Below are 21,917 nucleotides of genomic sequence, written 5' to 3' on the forward strand. Positions count from 1 at the left end.
AAGAGACCCATAGTTGTATCTTAGATGGCTGCTCCCAAGCTTTTAAGACCCCAGACACTACTCACCAAAGTAGGATGCAGAACATTGTCATTATGACCTATGTTGTGCCAATTGACGTAGATGTCCCTCGAGTTGATCCATAGGGTTTTCATTGACTGATTTTCAGAAGTAGATACAGGCCTTTCTTCTTAATCCATCTTAGTCTGGAAGCCCAGGTGAAAGCTGTTTAGCATCATAGCAGCATGCAAGCCTCCACTGACAGACCTGTGATGGCTACATATGAGGTGCATTGTCCAGGAATTGAACCCAGGTCTCCCATATGGGAGGTAAGAACTCTAGCACTGAACCACCACTGCCCTTTTCAGAATTCTCTATTTCCCTTTAAAACTCTCTGCCTGTGGCCTGTGCCAGTCTGCCATCTTCCCCTTGGCTAATAGTGATTTCACCACACACTTGGACACACATACAGATTTGTAGACATGCATCTCATTTTATTTGAGGTTCCTTTTTAAATGGCTAAATATAGCTCATCATTTAACAAGAGTTTAATGCTTTTATTGAGAAATGGAAGGCGGCCTTTCAACTCATTATGAAACTCATCTCAAGCAAGATATTACCATGGGTGAGGTTGCAGAGGAAAGAACCAGAAATTTCCAAAGAACAGGATGTTGATGCTGACATTCCCTCCGTTGTTCTATTTGCAGATGTGGTGTCCAAATTAATGTAGACGAGCTGAACCTGCAAAGCTCTAGCCTGGCCCAGCGGCTCTCTGAAGGGCCTGGTCAAAGTGCACACATAGCTGGTTTTCTCTCTTCTCTGCTTGCACACCTGGAATCCAGGTTGCAGTAACCTACCTGTTTTCAGAAGAAAACCATCACCCAAATTCGGTATCTGAGATCTAATGCTGGGTGGGTGTCTATGGAGAGACGCAATATCTATCTCTTGATTCGATGGTTTCAATTCAAATCCCAGTCCCGCCACTTACTAGCTGAATAATATTGGGCAAGTTAATTACTCTCCGTACCCTTCAATTACCTCGTCTATAAATGGGTCTACTAATAATACCTGTTTCGTAGGGTAGTTTTGTGAACTAAGTGAACTAATTCGTGCAAAACCCTTAGAACAGTGATTAAAACCAAAGCAAACCAAACCCATTGCCGTTGAGTCGATCCTGACTCATAGCAACCCTACAGGACAGAGTAGAACTGCCAGAGTTTCCAAGGAGCGTCTGGTGAATTTGAACTGTCGACCTTTTGGTTAGCAGCCATAGCTCCTAACCTCTGCACCACCAGGGTTTCCAGAACAGTGATTAGCAGGAGAAAATACTCACGATTCCAAGGGGACCAGGTCAGAGGCACAGGGACATGGTGCCACCACATTTACATTTTAAACTCCCCAAGTGACCCTGATGTAGCCTGAGCATAGCACATGAGACCAGGCTGTGCTAAGGAGTTTGATTTTATCGCGTACAAATGGGGAGGTACTTAAAATTCTTACGCAGGGATCTGCCAAGGTCAGATCTCATTTTCCAATAAAAGAAACCAAAGACAGTTCTTCCTGTACTAAATTCAAAAGTTGATCTTTCAGGTGAGTTTCTTCTTGTCTTCAATGAGTTCCAGCGTCTAAACTGCTCTTCCTGACCCCCAATTTCCTTCTCCACATTGATCCTGCACACCCCCAATTTAAAGCATCTCCTACTTTAACTTCACAGTATTTATCTAGAACTTCCCCCTTAAGCATTTGAAGAAAATTCTGGTGAGCACATAGACAAGGAAAGCTCCAGAAGAAAGGACTCTTTGACCTGGCTGCATTTGTCCCTGTGGTTTCTTTGGGCTATTTTAAAAACAGCTGCTTTGTTAATCCCACTTACCACCAGCTCAAGACTAGAATTAACTATTTAATTAAGCAAATATTCACTGACCTCCTTAGCAGTGTTAAAGATTAGGCTGGGTATTACAGACACAATTTTTTACTTTATGGAATTTATAGCTTTGTGAGGAAGACGCATATTAAATGATCACACAAATAATATGTAATTATATTTAGTGATAAGTGGTTTGAAGAAAAAAATGCTATGAAAGAGTATAACAAGGAGAGCTAGTCTGAACTCAGAGAAGGCCTCTCTGAGAAAGGGATATTTAAACTGAAACTTAAATGTTAAAAGAAGTGAGATAAGCATGGAGTTGGAGGAAGGAGAGATGGAGTGTGTGAAGGCTCTGAGGTAGGACAGAGCTTGGACTTGTTTGAGGAAGGGAGAAGTCCAGCTAGTGAGAGCCGTGGGAGATGCCCCTTGCTGGTCATTTTAAAGATTCGGATTTAATGAAAATCCAAATAAACAAACAAAAAAACAGTTGCCATCCAAGTCATTCCAACTCACAGTGACCTCATGTGTCAGAGTAGTGCTCCCTGGGGTTTTCAATGGCTGGTTTTCCCGAAGGACATCATCGGGCCTTTCTTCTGAGGTGCCTTAGGTGGACTCAAACTCCAAGCTTTCTGTTAGCAGCCAAGCCTGTTAACTGTTATACTACCCAGGACTCTGATGGAAATTCATTAAATTAAATTCTCTAAAGCAGAGGAGTGACATGACCAATATTTGCACTTTTAAAAGATCTCTTTTACTTAAGTATGAAGAACAGATTGGAGAGGGTCAATATTGGAGCTGAGGAGACCAACTAGGAGGCTATGGCCATCATTCAGCCAGAGATGATGGTTACTTGGACCAGAGTAGAAGAGTGGAAATGGAGAGAACGTCTTGAACAGACTCAAGAAATACTCTAGAGATGGAACTGATGGTGTTTACTAAAGGGTTGAATGTGGAGGTAGAGAGAAGGAGGTGTTAAGGATGAGTATGAAATACTTTCATTCTATGAAGTCAGTAACTTTGTTCTGCTTTGAATTTTAAAACATGCAGGAGATTACACTATCTATATCTAATTTTTTTGGCTCTGAAAACTTTGATGTGGCTTCCATCCCCAAAGCAGAGAAGATCTGAACCAATAGTGCATGGGGTCTTACCTAGGATGTGGAGATCTGGGGAATGAGGTTGACTTCTGAGTCACGTGGGAGAAAATAGAACCTATTCTGAGTCCTGAGGAAGAAGTTCCAATAGAAGGGACGATGACCAAAATTGAACATAGCAAAACTTTGAGGAGGAGCCTGGCTTTGGGAGTCAGACAGACCTAGGTGAGTCTAGGCTGTCACACACAAGCTCTGTGCTCTCAGGCAAGGTCCTTAACCTCTTTAAACCTCATCTGTAAAATGAGGGTTACTTCATAAGGTTGTTGTGGGGACAAAAATATGCTGATGTATGCAAAGTGCTTAGCACTTAGTATACTAGTTCTCAATGAGTTGTTGTGTGCTCTCAACTTGATTTTGACTTATGTCAACACCATGTGACGGAGTAGAACTGCTCTATATGGTTTTTTTTTTTTTTGGCTGTAATCTTTACAGAAGCAGATCTCCAGGTCTTTCTCCAGCAAAGCCACTGGGTGGGTTCGAACTGCCAACCTTTTGGTTTGCAGTCAAGTGCTTAACCATTTACACCACCAGGGCTCCTTTCTCAATGAGTAGTCCTATCTATTGTTATTGTTTTTGTCAGAGGGTCTGAAAAGCAAACTTTGGCAGTTGCGAGGCTCAGCATTGTCCAGAAGGAAGAGAGGCTGGGTGGGGAAGGGGCAGTCTAGGCATGAGAAGGGAGATAATTTTCCATGCTGTCTATGCCTGGGTGAAAAGTCCCTCAAAACTTTGGTTCCATTTCCATCCTCACCAAACTTACCTCTAATTACTGCAACTTCTGGGATTAGGAAAGGTGAGGGAGTGTGACTATGGATAGAAAACCAAACTAGTTGCTGTTGTGTCAACTCCAACTCATGGTGGCCCCATGTGTGTCAGAGCAGAACTGTGCTCCATAGGGTTTTCACTGGCTGTGACCTTTCAGAAGTAGATTACCTTTCTTTAGAGGGGCCTCTGGGTGGACTTGAACCACCAACCTTTCTGTTAGCAGTTAGCATGTTAACACTTGTCACCACATGAGGGTATTTGGGTCTCTGGAAGATGATACTCTCCAATGATAATTAGGTGACTTTCTGGCTTATTCTTCCAATTTATGCTACTTCTTCTGACTTCTGCAGACTGCCTATTTATTTCAGGGAGAACAAATACGTTCTAGCTTCTGAACCTGTCAGGTTGAGGAGCAGATCCTCAGTTGTAAATTTTTCTGAAGTAATTAATGCCCCCTAGTGGGGCCTCGGAAAACCTAGTGGCTTAGTGGTTAAGAGTTTGGCTACTGACCAAAAGGCCAGCAGGCAGTTCAGATCCACCATGGCGCTCCTTGGAAACCCTGTGGGGCAGTTCTACTCTGTCCTATAGGGATGCTTTGAGTTCAACCATTCCAATAGCAAAAGATTTGGTTGTTTTTGGTTTAGTCAGGCCTCCTGACAGGGGACAGTGGGGCTCCCCACTTGGCACCTGCCTCCCACCATTCAAATGCTAATACCTGCCAGCACAACTGTCACCATGTAGTCCCTGAAGAACTGACCAGAGGAATCCTCTTCTAAATGAAGTTAAAAACCACCATAATGAGGTCCCATCACATCTCTCCAACCCTATCTTCCCAACATGGACTTTGCTCCAATCAGGACAGGACTGTCGATACTTTCCCTTTGCAGGAAACACCATCCTATACTTCCTCTTTCTTAAGCTAAGTGTTCAGGATCTTCTGAAAGGTTTGTTGTTGTTGTTTTTTGCTGTTGTTGAGAATATACATAGCAAAACATACACCAATTCAACAGTTTCTACATGTACCATTTAGTGATATTGGTTGCATTCTTCAAGTTGTACAACCATTCTCATCCTCCTTTTCTGAGTTGTTCCTCCCTCATTAACATAAACTCACTACCTCCTAAGGTTCCTTTCTAATTTTTCCAGTTGCTCTTGTCAATTTGATCCTGTATAGATGGTTCTTAAAAGAGCATAATGCTCAAGGCAGACATTTTTTACTAGCTAAGCTAAACTATTGTTTGGTTTTAAGAAGATTTCAGGGTATATTTTTGGTTTAAAGATTATCTCAGGGTAATAATTTTAGGGGTTCATCCAACCTTCATGGCTCCAGGAAATTTGGAGTCCATGAGAATTTGAAATTCTGTTCTGCATTTTTTCTTTTTATCAGGATTCTTCTCTAGAATCTTTGACCAAAATGTTCAGTAATGGTAGCCAAGGCACCATTTTGGTCTCGTGGCAGACGAGGCAGTTGTTCATGGAGGCAATTAGCCACACATTCCATATCTTCCTTCTATTTCTGATATTCCTTCTTCTTCTGTTGCTCCAGGTGAATAGAGATGAATTGTTGTGGCTTGGATGACCATTTGCAAGTTTTAAAGAACCTAGGCAATACACAACAAACTAGGAGATAGAACAGAAACACTAAACATGTTATTAGGTTAATAAACTGGGATGACCCTAAACCTCTAAACCAAGAAGCCAAATCCCATGAAGCAGCTACTGTCTGTCTCTTTTTTTGTCATTGTTGTAATGACACAACTACCACACAGCTTTCACCAATTCATCTTTTTACAGGTACATATGACTTATTGACAACAATTACAATAATCAGCTGTGTAACCCTACCCTTAATCAATGTGATATTTCCATCATCATTAACCCCCCATTTTCCCCTCCCTGCCACTTCTGGTAACCACTTTTATTGTCTTTTTATATAAGTGAGGTCATACAATATTTGTCCTTTGTGGCTGACTTATATCACTTTGCATAATGTCTTCACGCTCCATTCATATTGTAGCATATATCAAGACTTCATTTCTCCTGTTGGCTGAGTAATATTCCATCATATGTATGTACCAAATTTTGTTTATCCATTCATCTGTTGATGGACATTTAGGTTGTTTTCAACTTTTGGCTATTGTGAATAGTGCTGCAATGAATATTGGTATACAAGTTTCTGCTTTCAAGTCTTTTGGGAATATACCTAAGAGTGGAATTGCTGGGTCATATGGTAATTGTAATTTTAGTTTTTTGAGGAATTGACACACTGTTTTCCACAATGGCTGTACAGTTTTGCATTCCTACAAACAATGGGTTAGAGTTTCGATTTCCCCATACCCTCACCAACATTTGCTTTTTTTTTTTCTTTGTCTTAGCCATCCTAGTGGGAGTCAGATGGTATCTCATTGTGGTTTTGATTTGCATCTTTCTGATGGCTAATGATGTTAGCCATCTTTTCATGTGTTTGGTGGCTATTTGAATGTTCTCTTTGGTGAAATGTCTGTTCAAGTCCTTTGCCCACTTTACCACTGGGTTCATTGTCTTTTTCTAGTTAAGTTGTTAAAGTTTTACATATACTTTGTTTATTAGATTCTTGTCAGATATATTGTTTCCAAAGATATTCTCCAAGTCAGTAGCTTGTCTTTGCACTTTTTTGGTAATTTTTTTTGATGAAAGAAAGCTTTTAATTTTTATGAGGTCTCATTTGTTTATTTCGTCTTTTGCTATTATATTAGATAATCCATTGTTAAAATCTGGGCCTGACAGTGTTGCCTCTGCTTTTTCTTCTAAGAATTTTATAGTTTAAGTTTGCACATTTAGGTTCTTAATCCATTTTGAATTTTGTGTATGGTGTGAGGCATGTATCCTGTTTCACTTTTCTGCATGTGGGAATTCAATTTTCCCAGCACCATTTATTGAAGAGACTCTTCTTTCCTCATTAAATGGACTTAGCACCCTTGAAAAAAAATTAGTTGACCATAAATAAGTGGGTTTATTTCTGGACTCTCAATTCTATCCCATTGGTTTGTCTATTTTTATACCAGTACCAGGCTGTTTTGATTACTGTAGCTGTATAACCCATTGCCATTGAGTCGATTTCAACTCATAGCAACCCCCTAGGACAGAGTAGAACTGCCCCATTGGGTTCCCAATGCTATAATCTGTATGGAAGCAGACTGTCACATCTTTCTCCAATGGAACTGCTGGCTGGTTTGAACTGCCGACCTTTCAGTTAGCAGCTGAGCACTGAACCACTGCACCAGCAGGGCTCCTTCGGTAGTAGCATAGTATGTTTTAAAATCAGGAAGTGTGAGCCCTCCTACTTTGCTCTGCTCTTTCAACTTTGCTTTAGCTATTCAGGGTTTCTTGCCATTCTATATAAAGTTGAAGATTGGTTTTTCTGTTTCTGTAAAGAAGGCTGTTGGAATTTTGATTGGGATTGCCTTGAATCTGTAGATCACTTTGGATAGTATTGACATCTTAACAATATTAAGTCTTCCAGTCCATGAACACGGAACATCTGCCTATTTATTTAAGTCTTCTTTAATCTCTTTCAGCACTGTTTTATAGTTTTCATTACATAAGTCCTTCACGTCCCTGGTAAAATTTATTTCTAGGTATTTTATTCTCTTAGGTGCTATTGTAAATGGAACTGTTTCCCTAATTTCCCTTTCAGATTTCTCATTACTGATTTTTCCCAACTGATTTTTGTTTGTTGACCTTGTACCCTGCAACTTTGCCAAATTGCCCTATTAGCTCTAGAAGTTTTCTCGTGGACTCTGAGATTTTCTACATATAGGAAAGTATTATCTACAAAAAGAGATCATTTTACTTCTTTTCCAGTCTGGATACCTTCTATTTCTTTTTCTTGTCCTATTGCTCTGGCTAGGACTTCTAATACAACATTGAATAGAAGTGGTGAGAGTGGGCACCCTTGTCTTGTTCCTGATTTCAAGGGGAAATCTCTGTGTCTTTCTCCATTAAATACAGTGTTGGCTGTTGGCTTTTCATATATGTCCTGAATCATATAGAGGAATTTCCCTTCTATTCCAATCTTCTTTAGGGTTTTCATCAAGAAACGGTGTTGGATTTTATCAAGAGATTTTTCTGCATCTCTAAAGATGATGCGGTGTGTTACACTGATTGGAACCCTGGTGGCATAACGGTTAAGAGCTTGGCTGCTAACCAAAAAGTCTGCAGTCTGAATCCACTCCTTGGAAACCATATGGGGTAGTTCTACTCTGTTCTACAGGGTTGCTATGAGTTGGAATCAACTGGGCAGCAACAGGTTTGGGTGGGTTTTTTTTGTTTGTTTGTTTTTGGTTTATTACATTGATTGCTTTTCTAATGTTGAAGTATCCCCACATTCCTGGAATAAATCTCACTTGTTCATGATGTATGACAGTTTTAATATGTTGTTGGATTCTGTTCACTAGTATTTTGTGGAAGATTTTTGCATCTATACTCATAAGAGATATTGGCCTGTAGTTTTCTTTTCTTGTGGTGTCTATGTCTAGTTTGGGTATCAGTTTTATATTTGCTACATAGAATGGATTAAGGAATGAATTCCTTCCCTATCTTTTGGGAGAGTTTAAATAGTATTAGTATCAGTTTTTTTCTAAATGCTTGGTAGAATTCCCCAGTGAAGCCATCTGGTCCATAACTTTTTCTTGGTGGGAGGTTTTTTTTTTTTTTTTTTTTTTTTGCAGAGGGGGGTTATCGCTAATTCTATCTCTTCACTTATTATGGGTCTTTTGAGACTTTCTATTTTCTCTTGAGTCAGTTTGGGTAGGTTCCGTGCCTCTAAGAATTTGTCCATTTCATCTAGGTTATCCAGTTTGTTGACATATAACTTTTCATAATATTCTGTCATAATTGTCTTTATTTGAATTGGTTCATTTGTAATGTCCCTCTTCCTTTTTTTTTTTTTTTGGTTATTCACATCTTTTCTTTGTCAGTCTAGCTAAAGGTTTGTCATTTTTTTTGATCTTTTCAAAGAGCCAAATTCTGGTTTTATTGATTCTCTGTATTGTGTTTCTGTTTTTTATTTTATTTATTTCTGCTCTGGTCTTTGATATTTCCTTTCTCCTGGTAGGTTTACGCTTAGTTTGCTCTTCTCTTTTTAGTTCCTGGAGTTGTCCAGTTAGGCTGCTGATTTGACATCTTTCTTCATGTAGGCATTTATTACTGTAAGTTTTCCCCTGAGTATTGCCTTTGCTGCATTCCATAAGTTTTGGTATGTTGTGCTTTCATTTTCATTTGGCTCTTGTAAATTTGTGATTCCTCTTTTGATTTCTTCCTTGACCCATTGGTAGTTTAAATTCCATCTGCTTGTATATTTTCTAGACTCTTTTCTGTTATTGATTTCTAGCTTCACTCTGTTGTGATCAGAGAAAATACTTTGTATGATTTCAATCTTTTAAAATTTATCAAGACTTCTTTGAGACCTAACATGTGTTCTATCCTGGAGAATGATCTATGTACACTGGAGTGGAATGGATATTGTGCTGTTTTTCCGATGGAAAGTTTCTTTAATACTGTAGGCCACAATTGTCTTTCCCAATTCAAATAGCCTGACTTTATGAACACTTTGAGGCAGCCTAGCCCCACATTTCCTCATTTCCCTCAATGATATACCATCCACCTGCCTGGTCAGAACAAAGTCCTCTCCTTCCCTCCCCACCCACGTTCAACCTAACAGTGGTTCTGTAGCCTCTACCTCTAAAAGCTATCCCATCTCCACCCACATCTCTCCATTTATGGCCAACATTCTAGTCCATCTGTCCATCGCCTCTTGCAATACTTCCTCAATTTTTTGTTCTAATTCATTATTTCTGCTTTCATGATCTTGTTTCCATTTATTTGCATCTTTTTGAAGAGCAAATTCTTCAAAGGTTCAATTTCTTCAACACTCCGTTAAAATCCACTCTGCACCCAACAGCTAGAGTGAGCTTTTAAAAGTACAGACTTGATCATCCCACTCCCTGCTTACAACTCTCGAAGGTGACATACTGTACCTGAAGTAACTCCCAGACCATCACCATGGCCTTTGAGACACCTTGTGTCTGATCTCAGCTTCTACTATTCTCTCTTGCTCACCCATCTGTAGCTGCAAAAGCCTTCATTCTATTCCTCATGCCCATCTCAGGGTCTTTGAACTGGCTATTTCCTCTGCCTGGAATGCTCTTTCCTCACATCTTCTCAAAACTGGCTCCTTCTCATCATCAAGTCTCGGCTTGAACGTTACCTTCTCAGATAGGCTTCCCCAGCTGATTGTATGAAATAGCCCCCACTTCCTTTTTCTATTTCATATCATCTGTTTGGAAACCCTGGGGCCATAGTGGTTAAGAGCTATGGCTGCTAACCAGAAGGTTGGCAGCTCAAATCCACCAGGTGCTCCTTGCGAACCCCATAGGGCAGTTCTACTCTGTCCTCTAGGGTCGCTATGAGTCGGAATCCACTTGACGGCAACAGATTTTTCGGGTTTATCACCTGTTCTAGAATTTTCACAGATCTTACTACTCTCCGGTTTATGCATTGGTTTGCTAGTTTATTGCCTGTCTCCTCACGCTAGACTGTTAACTCTCAGAATAGGCACTTTGATTTTTTATTTTCTGTTGGGATTTGCGGTGTGTAGAATAGTGCCAGCAAATAGTAGCCACTCAGTAGATGTTTCTGGAATGAATGAGTGAACCTAGCCCTGGATGGGTGTTACCTAATAGTGTCTTTTACTTACTAATACATGTGTGTTTGTCTCCACACCTGAATCATCAGTCATGCAAGGGCATGGACTGTCTTTCTGGGATGGTGTTCAGTGAATAGTAAGGGCAGGGCAAAACTTGAAGACCTTCCGGCCAATGAAATGAGGACAGGAACAGTGGCTTCTTCTCTGGTGCTTTTAAAGCTTTAGAAATGCTCTATTTGGGGCTGTATGAAATGTGGTTGTGCCCAAGGGTGGAATGAGGGAGAAGGTGAGTGATGAAGGCCCTTCTGGACATAATACAGTCCATGGAGGGTGTTGACATGACAATGCAATGGGTCAGCAATTATTACTGTTACACCTTTACTTAATCACAAACTCATAATTTTGCCAAGAAAGTAAGTCAGTGGCTTGGAATATACTTACATAGTCGCAGACACTGCCAGTTGTCAAATCAACAGCCATTTTCCCCTTCTTCTTCCTTAACCATGGGACCTACCTCCAGAAGTTGAAAATTCTGGATGTTTGCTTTCTGAAAGCCTCCCTTAACAATTTGAGGAGGGCATTGTGAGACCCAGTTCTGGCCAATGATGCATGTGGAAAAGTCTGCTGGGGGCTTCTGGGATTTTTGCTTTTTTAATTTTTAAATTAAAATATTTTTGAAAAGAATTATCCATTGAAATTTCTGGAAATAACTTTACTCCCTGATGAAAAGAGAATAAGATAAAATCCTTTCCCCCTCTTCTCACGTTGGATGTTGTTGTGTGAACACGCTGCTTAGAACTGCACAGACATCTTGACCGTGAGAATCAGAGAGGCAATGACCCAAAGCCCTGACAAAGCAAAACCACTCACCAACCCTGGCATAACCCTTGTTATGTGAGAAGTATAAACCCCTATGGTTGATCCGCTTTTAGTCAAGTATTCTGTTCTTTGCAATCAAATGCACATTCGTTGCTATAGTTCTTCTCAGTAAAAATTACTTTTCATATTGTTTACTTACATATTGAAATCCTTAACTCGTTTTACCAGCAAAGATGTAGAAGCCAAAGTAATCTTGCTTCCATTCACTGGCACTTCTTCAAAGAGCAAAGTTCTTCAAAGGTTCAATTTCTTCAGAAACTAGCAGAGTCTTTATTCTGGATCTTTCAAAATTACAGAAGTAGTATAGATCCTTCTTAAGACAAACTCTCTTACTATTTATATTTTGGGCAATTCTATTTTCAAGAAGTAAAATGAACAAGATAATGATCTCAAAGTCCAGAAGCAGGGATTATACAATATCGCAGCTCCCAAGAAATTCTTGAGTAAATATCTTTTTCTACCCTTTTCGCTAAGTGAGGAAGCTCAATCTTGAGACTTGAGATAGGAATCTGGGGTTTTAATTCCACTTAGCTCATCTAATTGTTTAAATTATTTTTCCCAGAATAGTAGCAATAACACTGACAGACCAGTTAGGAAAGTTATTTAGATGATTATTATTTTAAAAAATGTTTTGATTATACTTAATGTGGGTCATCACACATGCCTCTTTGTACTTTGGAAACTAAGAATCCTGGAATGTGTTTGGAGCTAAAACAGTGGTTTTGAGTTTCCTGACAGGCATTCCTTTATTATTATTATTTTTTTTTTTTCTGACATACGTACTTAAGGTGGAAGACAAGTTGCATAAAAAAATTTTTTTTTTCTTATTTTATTGTACTTTAGATGAAGTTTTACCGAACAAACCAGTTTCTCATCAAACAGTAGTACACACATTGTTCTGTGACATTGGTTAACACCCCCACGACATGTCAACAGTCTCACTTCTCAACTCTGGGTTCCCTATTACCAGCTTTCCTGTTCCTTCCTGTCTTCCAGTCCCTGCCCCAGGGCCGGAGTGCCCCTTTAGTCTTATTCTGTTCCATAGGCCTGTTCGATCTTTGGTTGAAGGGTGAACCTCAGGAGTGAACTCACCACTGAGCTGAAAGGGTGTCCAGGGGCCATACTCTCAGGGTTTCTCCTGTCTCTTTCAGGCCAGCAAGTCTGGTCTTCCTTGCATAAAAAATATTTTTATAAGGTATTCTTATTCAAAACAAAAGCACAACAAAATTTGGCATCTACTTGCAAAAGATGCTAGGATCATGGCAACAAAATAAATACTAATAGATTGTAGAATTTAAGAGCCAAGAAAAACCTTGGCTCCCATAGTGTAGTTCTATGTGGTTGATTCGCTGATGCCGCTTGTTAGTGACACGACAGGATGGTTATTTTCCCTCCATATCCACCTACCATCAAAGGCACAAATGAGAATGGACAAAATCCAGAACATCTTTAATATTTTTTTCCAATAAAAAAAAGAAAAAAACTTAAATTAAATTCAGATGTATCACTTAAATTATGCATGACAGCAAAACATTTTAATTACTTTAAGCCTGATTCTTCCTTGAAATGAAAAATACTTACACTGAAAAACTGCAACCCAAATTGAGCATTCCTAATTCAGCAGACAGTAGTATTACAGTAGTTTTTAGGTATAAAAGAAATGGTATGTTGTTGTTGTTAGGTGCCGTCGAGTTGGTTCCAACTCATAGCGACCTCGTGTACAACGGAACAAAACACTGCCCGGTCCTGTGCCATCTTCACAATAGTTGTTATGCTCGAGCCCATTGTTGCAGCCACCGTGTCAATCCATCTCTTTGAGGGTCTTCCTCTTTTTCTCTGACCCTCTGCTTAACCAAGCATGATGTCCTTTTCCAGGGACCAGAAGTAAATTAGAATATGTGCTTTCGGGTGATGCGTTGTTTTTCTGGGAGACGGAATATTAATTTTTATGATTATCAAGGTGATTCTTGTACACAGCACAAAATGGCTTGTAATTACACACACACACACACACACACACACACACACGCAACCACACAGAATCCTCCTCTCTACCATCCCACTTGTCAGAGGCAATTTTTGTTAACCATTTCAGCATCTTTGTGCTGGTGTTTATCTCTGTATTCAAAAAAGTGTATTATCTCTTGAGTTGTTAGTTTTAGATTTTATTTGACTTCCTAATATGGTAAACTTAAACCATTTGCTGTTGAGTCAGCTCCAGCTGCAACTCATGGAGAGCCCACGTGTATCAGTATAACTGTTTTCCGTTGTTGATTTTTTGGAAATAGATCACCAGGCCTTTCTTCTAAGGCACCTCTGGGTAGACTTGAACCTCTAACCTTTCAGTTAGAAGGCGAGAGCATTACCGTTTGCATTACCCAGGGCCTCCTGATAATATGGAAGATGCAGATTTAGTTCTCTGATACTTCCCTTCCCTTTTCCCATCCTTCCAGTATAGTGACACCACAATTTGATTAAGTCGGTATCCAATGTTTACATTGCTGTAACTATAAATATTGTTTATTGCTGAGCCAAGAAATGTATCATGATTGTTCCTTACTCATACATTGTTTTTCATTTTTTCCTTACTCATCGTTCTTTGAACCTATTTCTCAGTCTTTCCTCACACTCCAACAGCTTCTGAGTTAAATTTTGTGTGTTGTTAAAAACATCAAGTTATTTACCATTCTCCCCTTTCCCCCCACCATCAACTCGGAGACCTTCCTTCTGGAGGCCTCGGTCCTTCTGCTCCAGTTTTTACTCATCGCTCCATAGGCCTGAAAGACAGCTGCCACCCCGGGAATTTCCTTCACGCTTCTCCTGGTTTGGGTCCCTGTTCCTGGATCTCGTGGTTTATGTCCTCTGAGTGAGAATGCTTGGGAAGGACTTTGTATATCTGAAAAGGTCTATATTCTACCTTCACACTTGATCCATAGTTCGGCTGCATGTAGACTTTTGGATAGAAATAATTTTCACTCAATTTTTGAAACTGTTGCTCTATTTTCTTAAGGCGTTCAATGTTCCTATTCAAAGGAATGATGCCATTTTTACTCCTAATCCTTTATATGTAATATTTTCTTTTTCTCTTCAGAAACTTTTTGGAATCATTTCCTTACCTGTAAAGTCCTGACATCTCAAAATGATATGCCTTTGTATAGGTTTATTTTTCTTCATTGTGCTGGGAACTCATTGGGCCCTTTCCAACTGGAAACTCACATATTTAAGTTCTGGAGTTTTTTTCTTGTATAATTCCCTCCTATTTTTTTGCTGTTCTTGTTAGGTATCCAATTTAGTGGTGTTGATATCCTGGCTTGCTCTCTAATTTTATCTGTTTGCACTTTTTTTTTTTTTTTCCCCAAATCTATCTTCTTGTTTTACTTTCTAGATTTAGGTTGAGTCTATAAATCTTCCTCAATTTTATTTCCCAACTTTCTCTTGAATTTTAAATTATGGCTAACATACTTTTTTTTTTTTCAATTTTGTTTTACCCTTAATACTTTTTTTTTGGTGATAATATACACAGCAAAATTGGCTCCCATTCCATAATATCTAGACATAATCATCAGTGACATTGGTTATATTCTTCACATTGTTATTTCTGTTCTAGTTGTTTTACTCTCATTAACTTCAACTTCCTGCCCCCCATCTTGTCACCTACACTTTAAAATAGCTATTTACTATTTGATCTTATATAGATAAGGTATTTTTTAAAAGAACGCAATACTCAAGGGCAACAATCTTTGTTTTGAGTTAAACTGTTACTTAGTTACCTTTAATACATTTTTAATAGACTTTATTTTTTAGACCAATTTGAGATGTACTGAAAGACTGTGCAGAAAGCACAGCAAATTCCTATATGCCCCCCCGCCCCCGCACACTGTTCCTATTATTAACATCTTGCATTCCTGTGGTACATTTTTTACAATTGATAAGCCAATATTGATATACAATTATTAACTATTATTTATTAAGTTTATAGTTTAACTAAGACCCTAATGTAAATTATGGACTTTCATTAATAAGTAACACTCTTTGTGTTGTACAGTCAGTCCTATGGGTTTTGACCAACACATAATGCCATGTGTCCACCATCATAGTGTCATACAGAAGAGTTTCACTGCTCTAAAAATCCCATGTTCTACATACATATCCTTCTCCCACTCCCTCTGAATCCTTGGTAACCACTGATCTTTTTCCTGTCTCTGTAATTTTGCCTTTTCCAGAAAGTCATGTAATTAGAATCATATAGTATGTAGCTTTTTCGGACTGGCTTCTTTCACTTAGTAATATGCATTTAAGTTACCTCTGTGTTTTTTCAGAGCTTAATAGCTCATTTCTTTTTATTGATGAATTCCATTCCATTGTATTGATGCACCATAGCTTATCCATTCACTGTTGAAGATCATCCTGGTTTCTTCCCACTTTTGGCAATTATGAATAAAGCTGCCACACACATTTGTGTGCAGCTTTTTATCTGGACACATACTTTGAATTTTCAAGAGCTTTGTTTCGTTCTCTGACCCATTCCTCTTTTAGAGCATCCTGTTCTTATTTTCATGGATGCAATATTGTTTCAGCTATTTGAGGTTTAATTATAGTTTTTGTTTCTTGTGATGTTTTCCTTCACCAGAATTCCTTCCTTTTTGTTCTCTAAGATGGTTTGGCCTGTTTTATATTGGTGACTTTCCTCAAATGTCTGGAGATGGTTGGTTATTTGTCTAGATGAGTGATGTGCTAAAGATTTGACGAGTGTGTGTGGGAGGGTCTTCTGACAGGTCAGCTTCACTGGATCAGGTAGCAAGCCAAATTTTTTTTTGGGGGGGGAACCTCCAAATGTCAGTAAAGATAGGTCTTTCCTCTGAGAGCATTGAATTTTTCCAGAGGTGGGTCCTTCAGTCTTCTTCCTGGAGTAGGTGGTTGTGTGTAAGCCTCACTGGGCCCCTCCATTCAGCACACAGACTTTACTTAATCCTTAGTTTTGGTCTGTTGTCTCCTTTTCGTGCTCTGCTGTGCCTGATGTCTTCAAGATTTCCTGGGTTCAGTTCCTCCAGAGAATAAAGTTTCTCCTGAGGGAGAGGGGCGAGGCCATGGCCTGGCTCCTCTGGGTGTGAGTGGGTTCCTGGCGGAGGAGGGGTATAATGTGTAATTGTTCCTCTCAGACTTGAAATTGATTTCCCTGTTTTTAGTCCCTTGTTTGACACCCATTTCTGTGGTAGCCTGTGCCTCCAGTTTCTGAGCTTTCCTAGGCTTTTTGGGGCACTGGATTGTTTCTCCTCAGTATTCACTTCCGCAGGCACTTAGTTCTCACCATTCTTGGTTCTGCTGTGTCAACTGCCATCCTCTCATCTACCTTCCATCTTCATTTATTTTGATTCAAGATTGCAAGTATTTAGTCTTTTTTTTCAAGATTCAATCTGTCATTACAATGTATCCGTAGCACCAAGCACAGTATCTGGTACATAAAAGGCATTCAAATATCTGTTTTAGGAGTTAAGGAATTTTCTTAAAATCTGCTGCAGTTTGGGATCAGCCTTTTTTCCTGACAAGTTCTTGAATGCTCACATCTGTGTAGCCCAGATGGCCATCAGGAGGCTACAATTCAGATGAGATGATGGTGGTTTCTTCTTTCAATCTGCTGGACCAGAGATGATTATCCTGTGCACTATCCATTTCCATCGTTGGATATCTTTTATTATTACCTCCAGTTCCATTCTTCTCCAAGCCCATATTTCTAGGAATAAATTACAGCCTCCACACCTAGTCATCAGATGGCTGCTCTTTGCGGTCTGCTTGTGCGTGTGACTTTTCCCAATGTGTTATTTTGCAGGGGTGATTTATAGTCAGGGTATTAGGGTTCCAGGCATTTAGGAGAAATGATATTAGGCATGAATTACAGGCAAGACGCCCAGCAGTGCACAACAGTTGTAATTTATCAGAGAACTCCTCCCTGACCCACTCTACCCCATTGGGTCCTTCTATTACGTATTCTCAAACCCTGTGCTTCCCTTGCAGCACTTATTACAATTGTCATGCACTGTTTTAGAAGTTTTTTTTAAATGACTCCCTTTCATCAGGCTCTAAGCACTACGAGGTCAAGGACCATGTCTTTCTTCTAACTCCTCAGCAACCAGCGTAGTGCTCAGAACCTAAAGGTGATGCTCAGTGACTATCTGCCAAATGAATGAGTGATGAACCTGTCAAAGTCCAGGTGACTCAGATGCACGTATGGACGACATTTATGTGCAGGAAACCAGCTTACACACAGTTCACCTTATTCTACCGCCCAAACACAAGTGCTCTGTGTCCAAATAAGAAATCAGAAATAGGTAAATTTTAAGAGGGCTAGTTTTTGAAACTGTGGGGAAAAGAAAAATAAATGCCTGACATGAAATTAATTTATAAATCAGTTTATTTACAGAATTTATTTCTTCTTAAAGTACATTTCAGTTAACAAATCTATTTACATACGTATACATGGGAATTCATCCCAGTTATTTTACAGATCATACTTACAAACCACACCCTTAAGTCTTCTGTGCAGAGCTGCACTGGATGTGACTATTGGCTGAAAATGGCCTGATGACCAGGTTATTTACACATACACAGTAAACGGGTTTATTTTCATGTCTGCACAATACAGTACACACGAGGAGGCTGAGCCTCCCAGAGAATGCTTTGCAATGTGTTTTACCAAGAAGGCTTTGCAAAGTCTGGAAGGAAAAGCTATTAAACATAGGTTAATTAAAATGACAGTACCTCCTTTACATCAGTTAACATTTTTTTCTTCACATTTTTATAATACAAAGATATTTTATTGAATTGCTGCACAACCAGTTGAAGACAATTTGTAAACATGTAAATTCCTACAATTTGCATTAAACATCATTGTAGTTTCTATCATTTGCTTTTTGAATTAATGTTTTATTCACTAGTATTCTTAAGGTAGTAAAAGGAAGATGTAAGTTTGAACTCCTTGCAGAAAAGTTATGAGTCTCTAATGCTGTGCTACAGAAATTCTTTTGCGAGTACACACTTTATTCAAGTATTGCAAAAAGCTAAGGCCACTTTTTTTCAAGACAAGAAAGTGAACAAAATTGTTTTTATCAATAGGCCACAAAACTCTCATGAGCAATGAAATCTCTTTAGAAAGATAATTTCTCAGAGACCTGTAGTCACAGAAGGAATTTTCTTTTAGGTAAAAGAAAAATAACCTTCCTTATTAACGACTTTTGAGCTCTTCCCACTTTTCCCTAGAGTAAAAATTCCTGTTTAGACCTGAAGAGGGAATCTATACCCTGTACTTATTTAACCCAGAGTTAGGGACTCTGGATAGCACAAATTATTTTGGACTCAGAAGTGAATCTGAAGCCTAGACGTTGGTTTACTACTAAATTCTGATGGTGCTATTCTAAAAGGTATTACTGCTGATGTAAAGATCTTTTACTTAGCGGAATAATGAAGAAAGAGTGAAAGAGATGGTGGGAGTGGGGAGAAGGAATAAAGATTAGAAAGAGGGAATATTTAGATTCTTGGTTAAGAGGCAGAGCTTGATTAAAAGGATTCCAATAAGGAACGAGTGGCCGGGTATCCATATTTATCCTTCCTAACTCTATCAATAAACCCATTTACGATTATATCCAGATGGTTAAAAGAAGAAGAAATCCGCTAATTATAGATTCCTTGGATATTTTTTTGCTACCGAACTATGGATAATCATTTCCAGCAAGGCATAAGACCGACCTATTCCTGCCTCTCATCTGGAACCCAGGATCCTTCAGATAGTAAAGACAGCTGGGGCATGTTAGGGCTGCTACTGCCATATTCTTGGCAGCATTTCTTACCAGGGTACTCTAAGTCCAGATCGCTGAGCCATGGACTTACATCATTAGTTTTCCCTTTTCTAGGACTGTAATGTCATAAAGAGTAAAGACAAACTTTTATACTAAAAGTTGATTTTAGGCCCAAATAATGAGGGTGTAGGAAAAGAACCTATATTCCTATTATAGTATTTTCATGTTAGTTTATAAAAAATGTACAGCAGCTGTAAAGTTTCAGTATCATAAGGACAATGTGATCCTACAAACAGCCAAAGGATGAGACAAGATGTTTTCTGTCTTCCAAACACAAACTGAAAAGGAAAGCCTCTGCTTTTTTCTTGGCCACATGAAAATAGTATTTCCACACTACTGGTTAATAACCCGAAGAAATCCTTGCTTCTCTAGTCAATTTGCTCATTATGGCTACAGGACTACAGCTCAACATCAAAAGCCCAGAAGAAATGCTGGTAATACATCAATCTGAGCGTCCCCCTAGACCCAATCACAACATTACAGTGCTTTCCTTATTTGTCAAGAGCTACCATACCAGTTAACGTGCAAAATGCAAATATTTCAATGATATTTCAGTAAGTTTCTCATAATGACAAGATGAAACCAAGAAAAATGGAAGTGTGCATAGTGAAAAATTTGAGAGGCAAAGGCAAGTTTGGAGGAAATATGCAGAAATGAACGAACATGCACACTTAAAGATTAGACCATCTTTGGGGTTTTTCTAACATATTTTGAAGCTATAACATTCCAGGATATTTGTAAATATGAATCCAGTAGATGTCTTGTATCATGCTTCTAATCAGGACCTTCAACATTAAGGCATTTACATTCACGCCTAAGATTATCCGCATTCTTCGAGATTACTTGAAGAGGGATAGGACTGATTAAGAGAAACCAGTCAAGAAGGCAGGACACTGAGGTCCCAGGAGAGCATCGTGTGTGCTCTCATGTAGCAGCTAGAGTCTGTGTACTTTTTCAGATGTAGGTACTAGTTGTGAGAAGCAATGCTGCAGGAGAGGTGGGATGAAATTGTACAGTGTCTTTAAATCATTTTATCCCATTCCTGCTCCTGCAGGTGGTCTTGGAATAGCACATCTTCTTTTCACTCAATTAAACTGACTTCTTTGATATGTGTATGGGTTTGTTCAAACCGTAGGTTTCCTGTGCAAAGACTGTGAACCACAGAAGCTTCAAGATAGAAGTTTAAGTATTACAAGGAAGAATCTTTCACTTCTGAATAGGGACACACATTTCCAACACAATAATTTATCTTAAAATAAATTAAAAAAATGTTCCATAGCACAAAACAAGCACACAAACAACAGACGATATATTTTTGTCTTTGGTGCACACACTCATTTCCTAAATCATTCAAGTAACAGTGTCTCTGATTTCTTGGGTAAAGATGGGAGTTGAAGGTTTGAAGGCCAAAAGGAATTACTTCCACTTTTGCCATGCCTGGGTGCCTGAGATGGTCCTGAGTATCTGTGATTCTGGGAGCAGCTGGTAGAGGTTCAGAAGGAGTAAGAAAAGTGCAGGGTACAACGAGGGGTGGAGGGACCAGCACTGCATCAGTCCTTTGAGCCCAGTCTTCAGTGGGGCATTTCTTTGTTTTCATGCCCATATAAAGAAAACTAAAAATAATGCAATGGTTTAAAATTCTTTAGATGGTGCTTAGAAAGCAAGGCTACCATTTATGTCTGCTAACTTGACAGTCCATTTGGTGCTGCTAAACTGCAATAATGGAAGAAAGTGGTCTTCAAAAAGAAATGAACTTCAGAATGTGAAACAGGCACACATTATTAAACTTGCCTATTTAGAAGTGGTTGCGGGTTTAATACTGCAACGTCCATTTATGACTTTCATGGTATAGGCCAGCAATACATTTAAAAAATGATATGATGCATATATCTATATAGCTCTCTTGTCTAACTTCAGACTTGAGAAAGTGATACCCTAGTCTAAGCTAAGAGGTACGTCTGGTGTTTTCAGCCCTCATCTGAGACTTAACAGGGGTGTTAGCAAGAGGTGTAGAAGTATATTGGGTATCAACATTAGGAGTGCAACCCTGCCCACTGAAAATAACCAATTAATCCAGTGGACAGTCTCTAAAGGCAAAGGCTGTAATACCAGATATACCACAACGTTCCATAAACTCCAAACCAGCAGTCTGTAAGAACAGGTACAAGGTCCGAAAGCACTCTTGCTATGATGGAGATGGGGTGTGTATCAGGAGGCAGAAAGGCCCAGGACTCATATTAGCACTCAGTGTTCGATTTATTTGCAAGGTGTCACACAAGTAGCATTCTCCCCTGTTTTTCACTGATCTGATTCAGAACATCAATAGTGTCTCTGATCAAGGTCTCAAAGATCCCATCAGCTAGCTGCATCTTCACACACAACTCATCCTCATCGTAGTTCACCCACTGTGCCTCCTCCTCGTGGAGCTCCTGTACCTAGAATGCAGAAGAGAAAAAGTTTAGGGAGTCACCACTACACAAGAGCAAGGAAATCAATTATATTTGCTGACTTTAGAAGTGGTTGTGGGTTTAATACTGTTCAGAGACTGTAATGTCCATGGTATAGGCCAGCAATACATTTAAAAAATGATAATGATGCATATATCTATATAGCTCTCTTATCTGACTTCAGACTTGAGGAAGTGATACGCTAATCTAAGCTAAGAGGTAAGTCTGGTGTTTTCAGCCCTTATCTGAGACTTAATAGGAATACAGCTCAAGAAA

General features: G+C 39.2%; 1 protein-coding gene across 4 annotated transcripts in view; it reads right to left on the reverse strand.

Annotated features, from left to right (window-relative positions):
- Positions 1–14,708: 14,708 nt before the first annotated feature.
- The window catches only part of CEP350 (centrosomal protein 350), a 197,690-nt gene continuing 190,481 nt past the window's right edge, over positions 14,709–21,917 (reverse strand). For all 4 annotated transcript variants that reach the window (XM_064276564.1, XM_064276565.1, XM_010590972.3 and 1 more), the window contains one exon: positions 14,709–21,629. In XM_064276564.1, coding sequence (XP_064132634.1) covers positions 21,465–21,629 — 165 coding nt within the window. In that variant the 3' untranslated portion in view covers positions 14,709–21,464. The remainder of the gene's footprint in view (positions 21,630–21,917) is intronic.

The sequence above is a fragment of the Loxodonta africana genome, chromosome 25 (assembly GCF_030014295.1).
Source record: "Loxodonta africana isolate mLoxAfr1 chromosome 25, mLoxAfr1.hap2, whole genome shotgun sequence".
Classification (NCBI taxonomy): domain Eukaryota; kingdom Metazoa; phylum Chordata; class Mammalia; order Proboscidea; family Elephantidae; genus Loxodonta; species Loxodonta africana.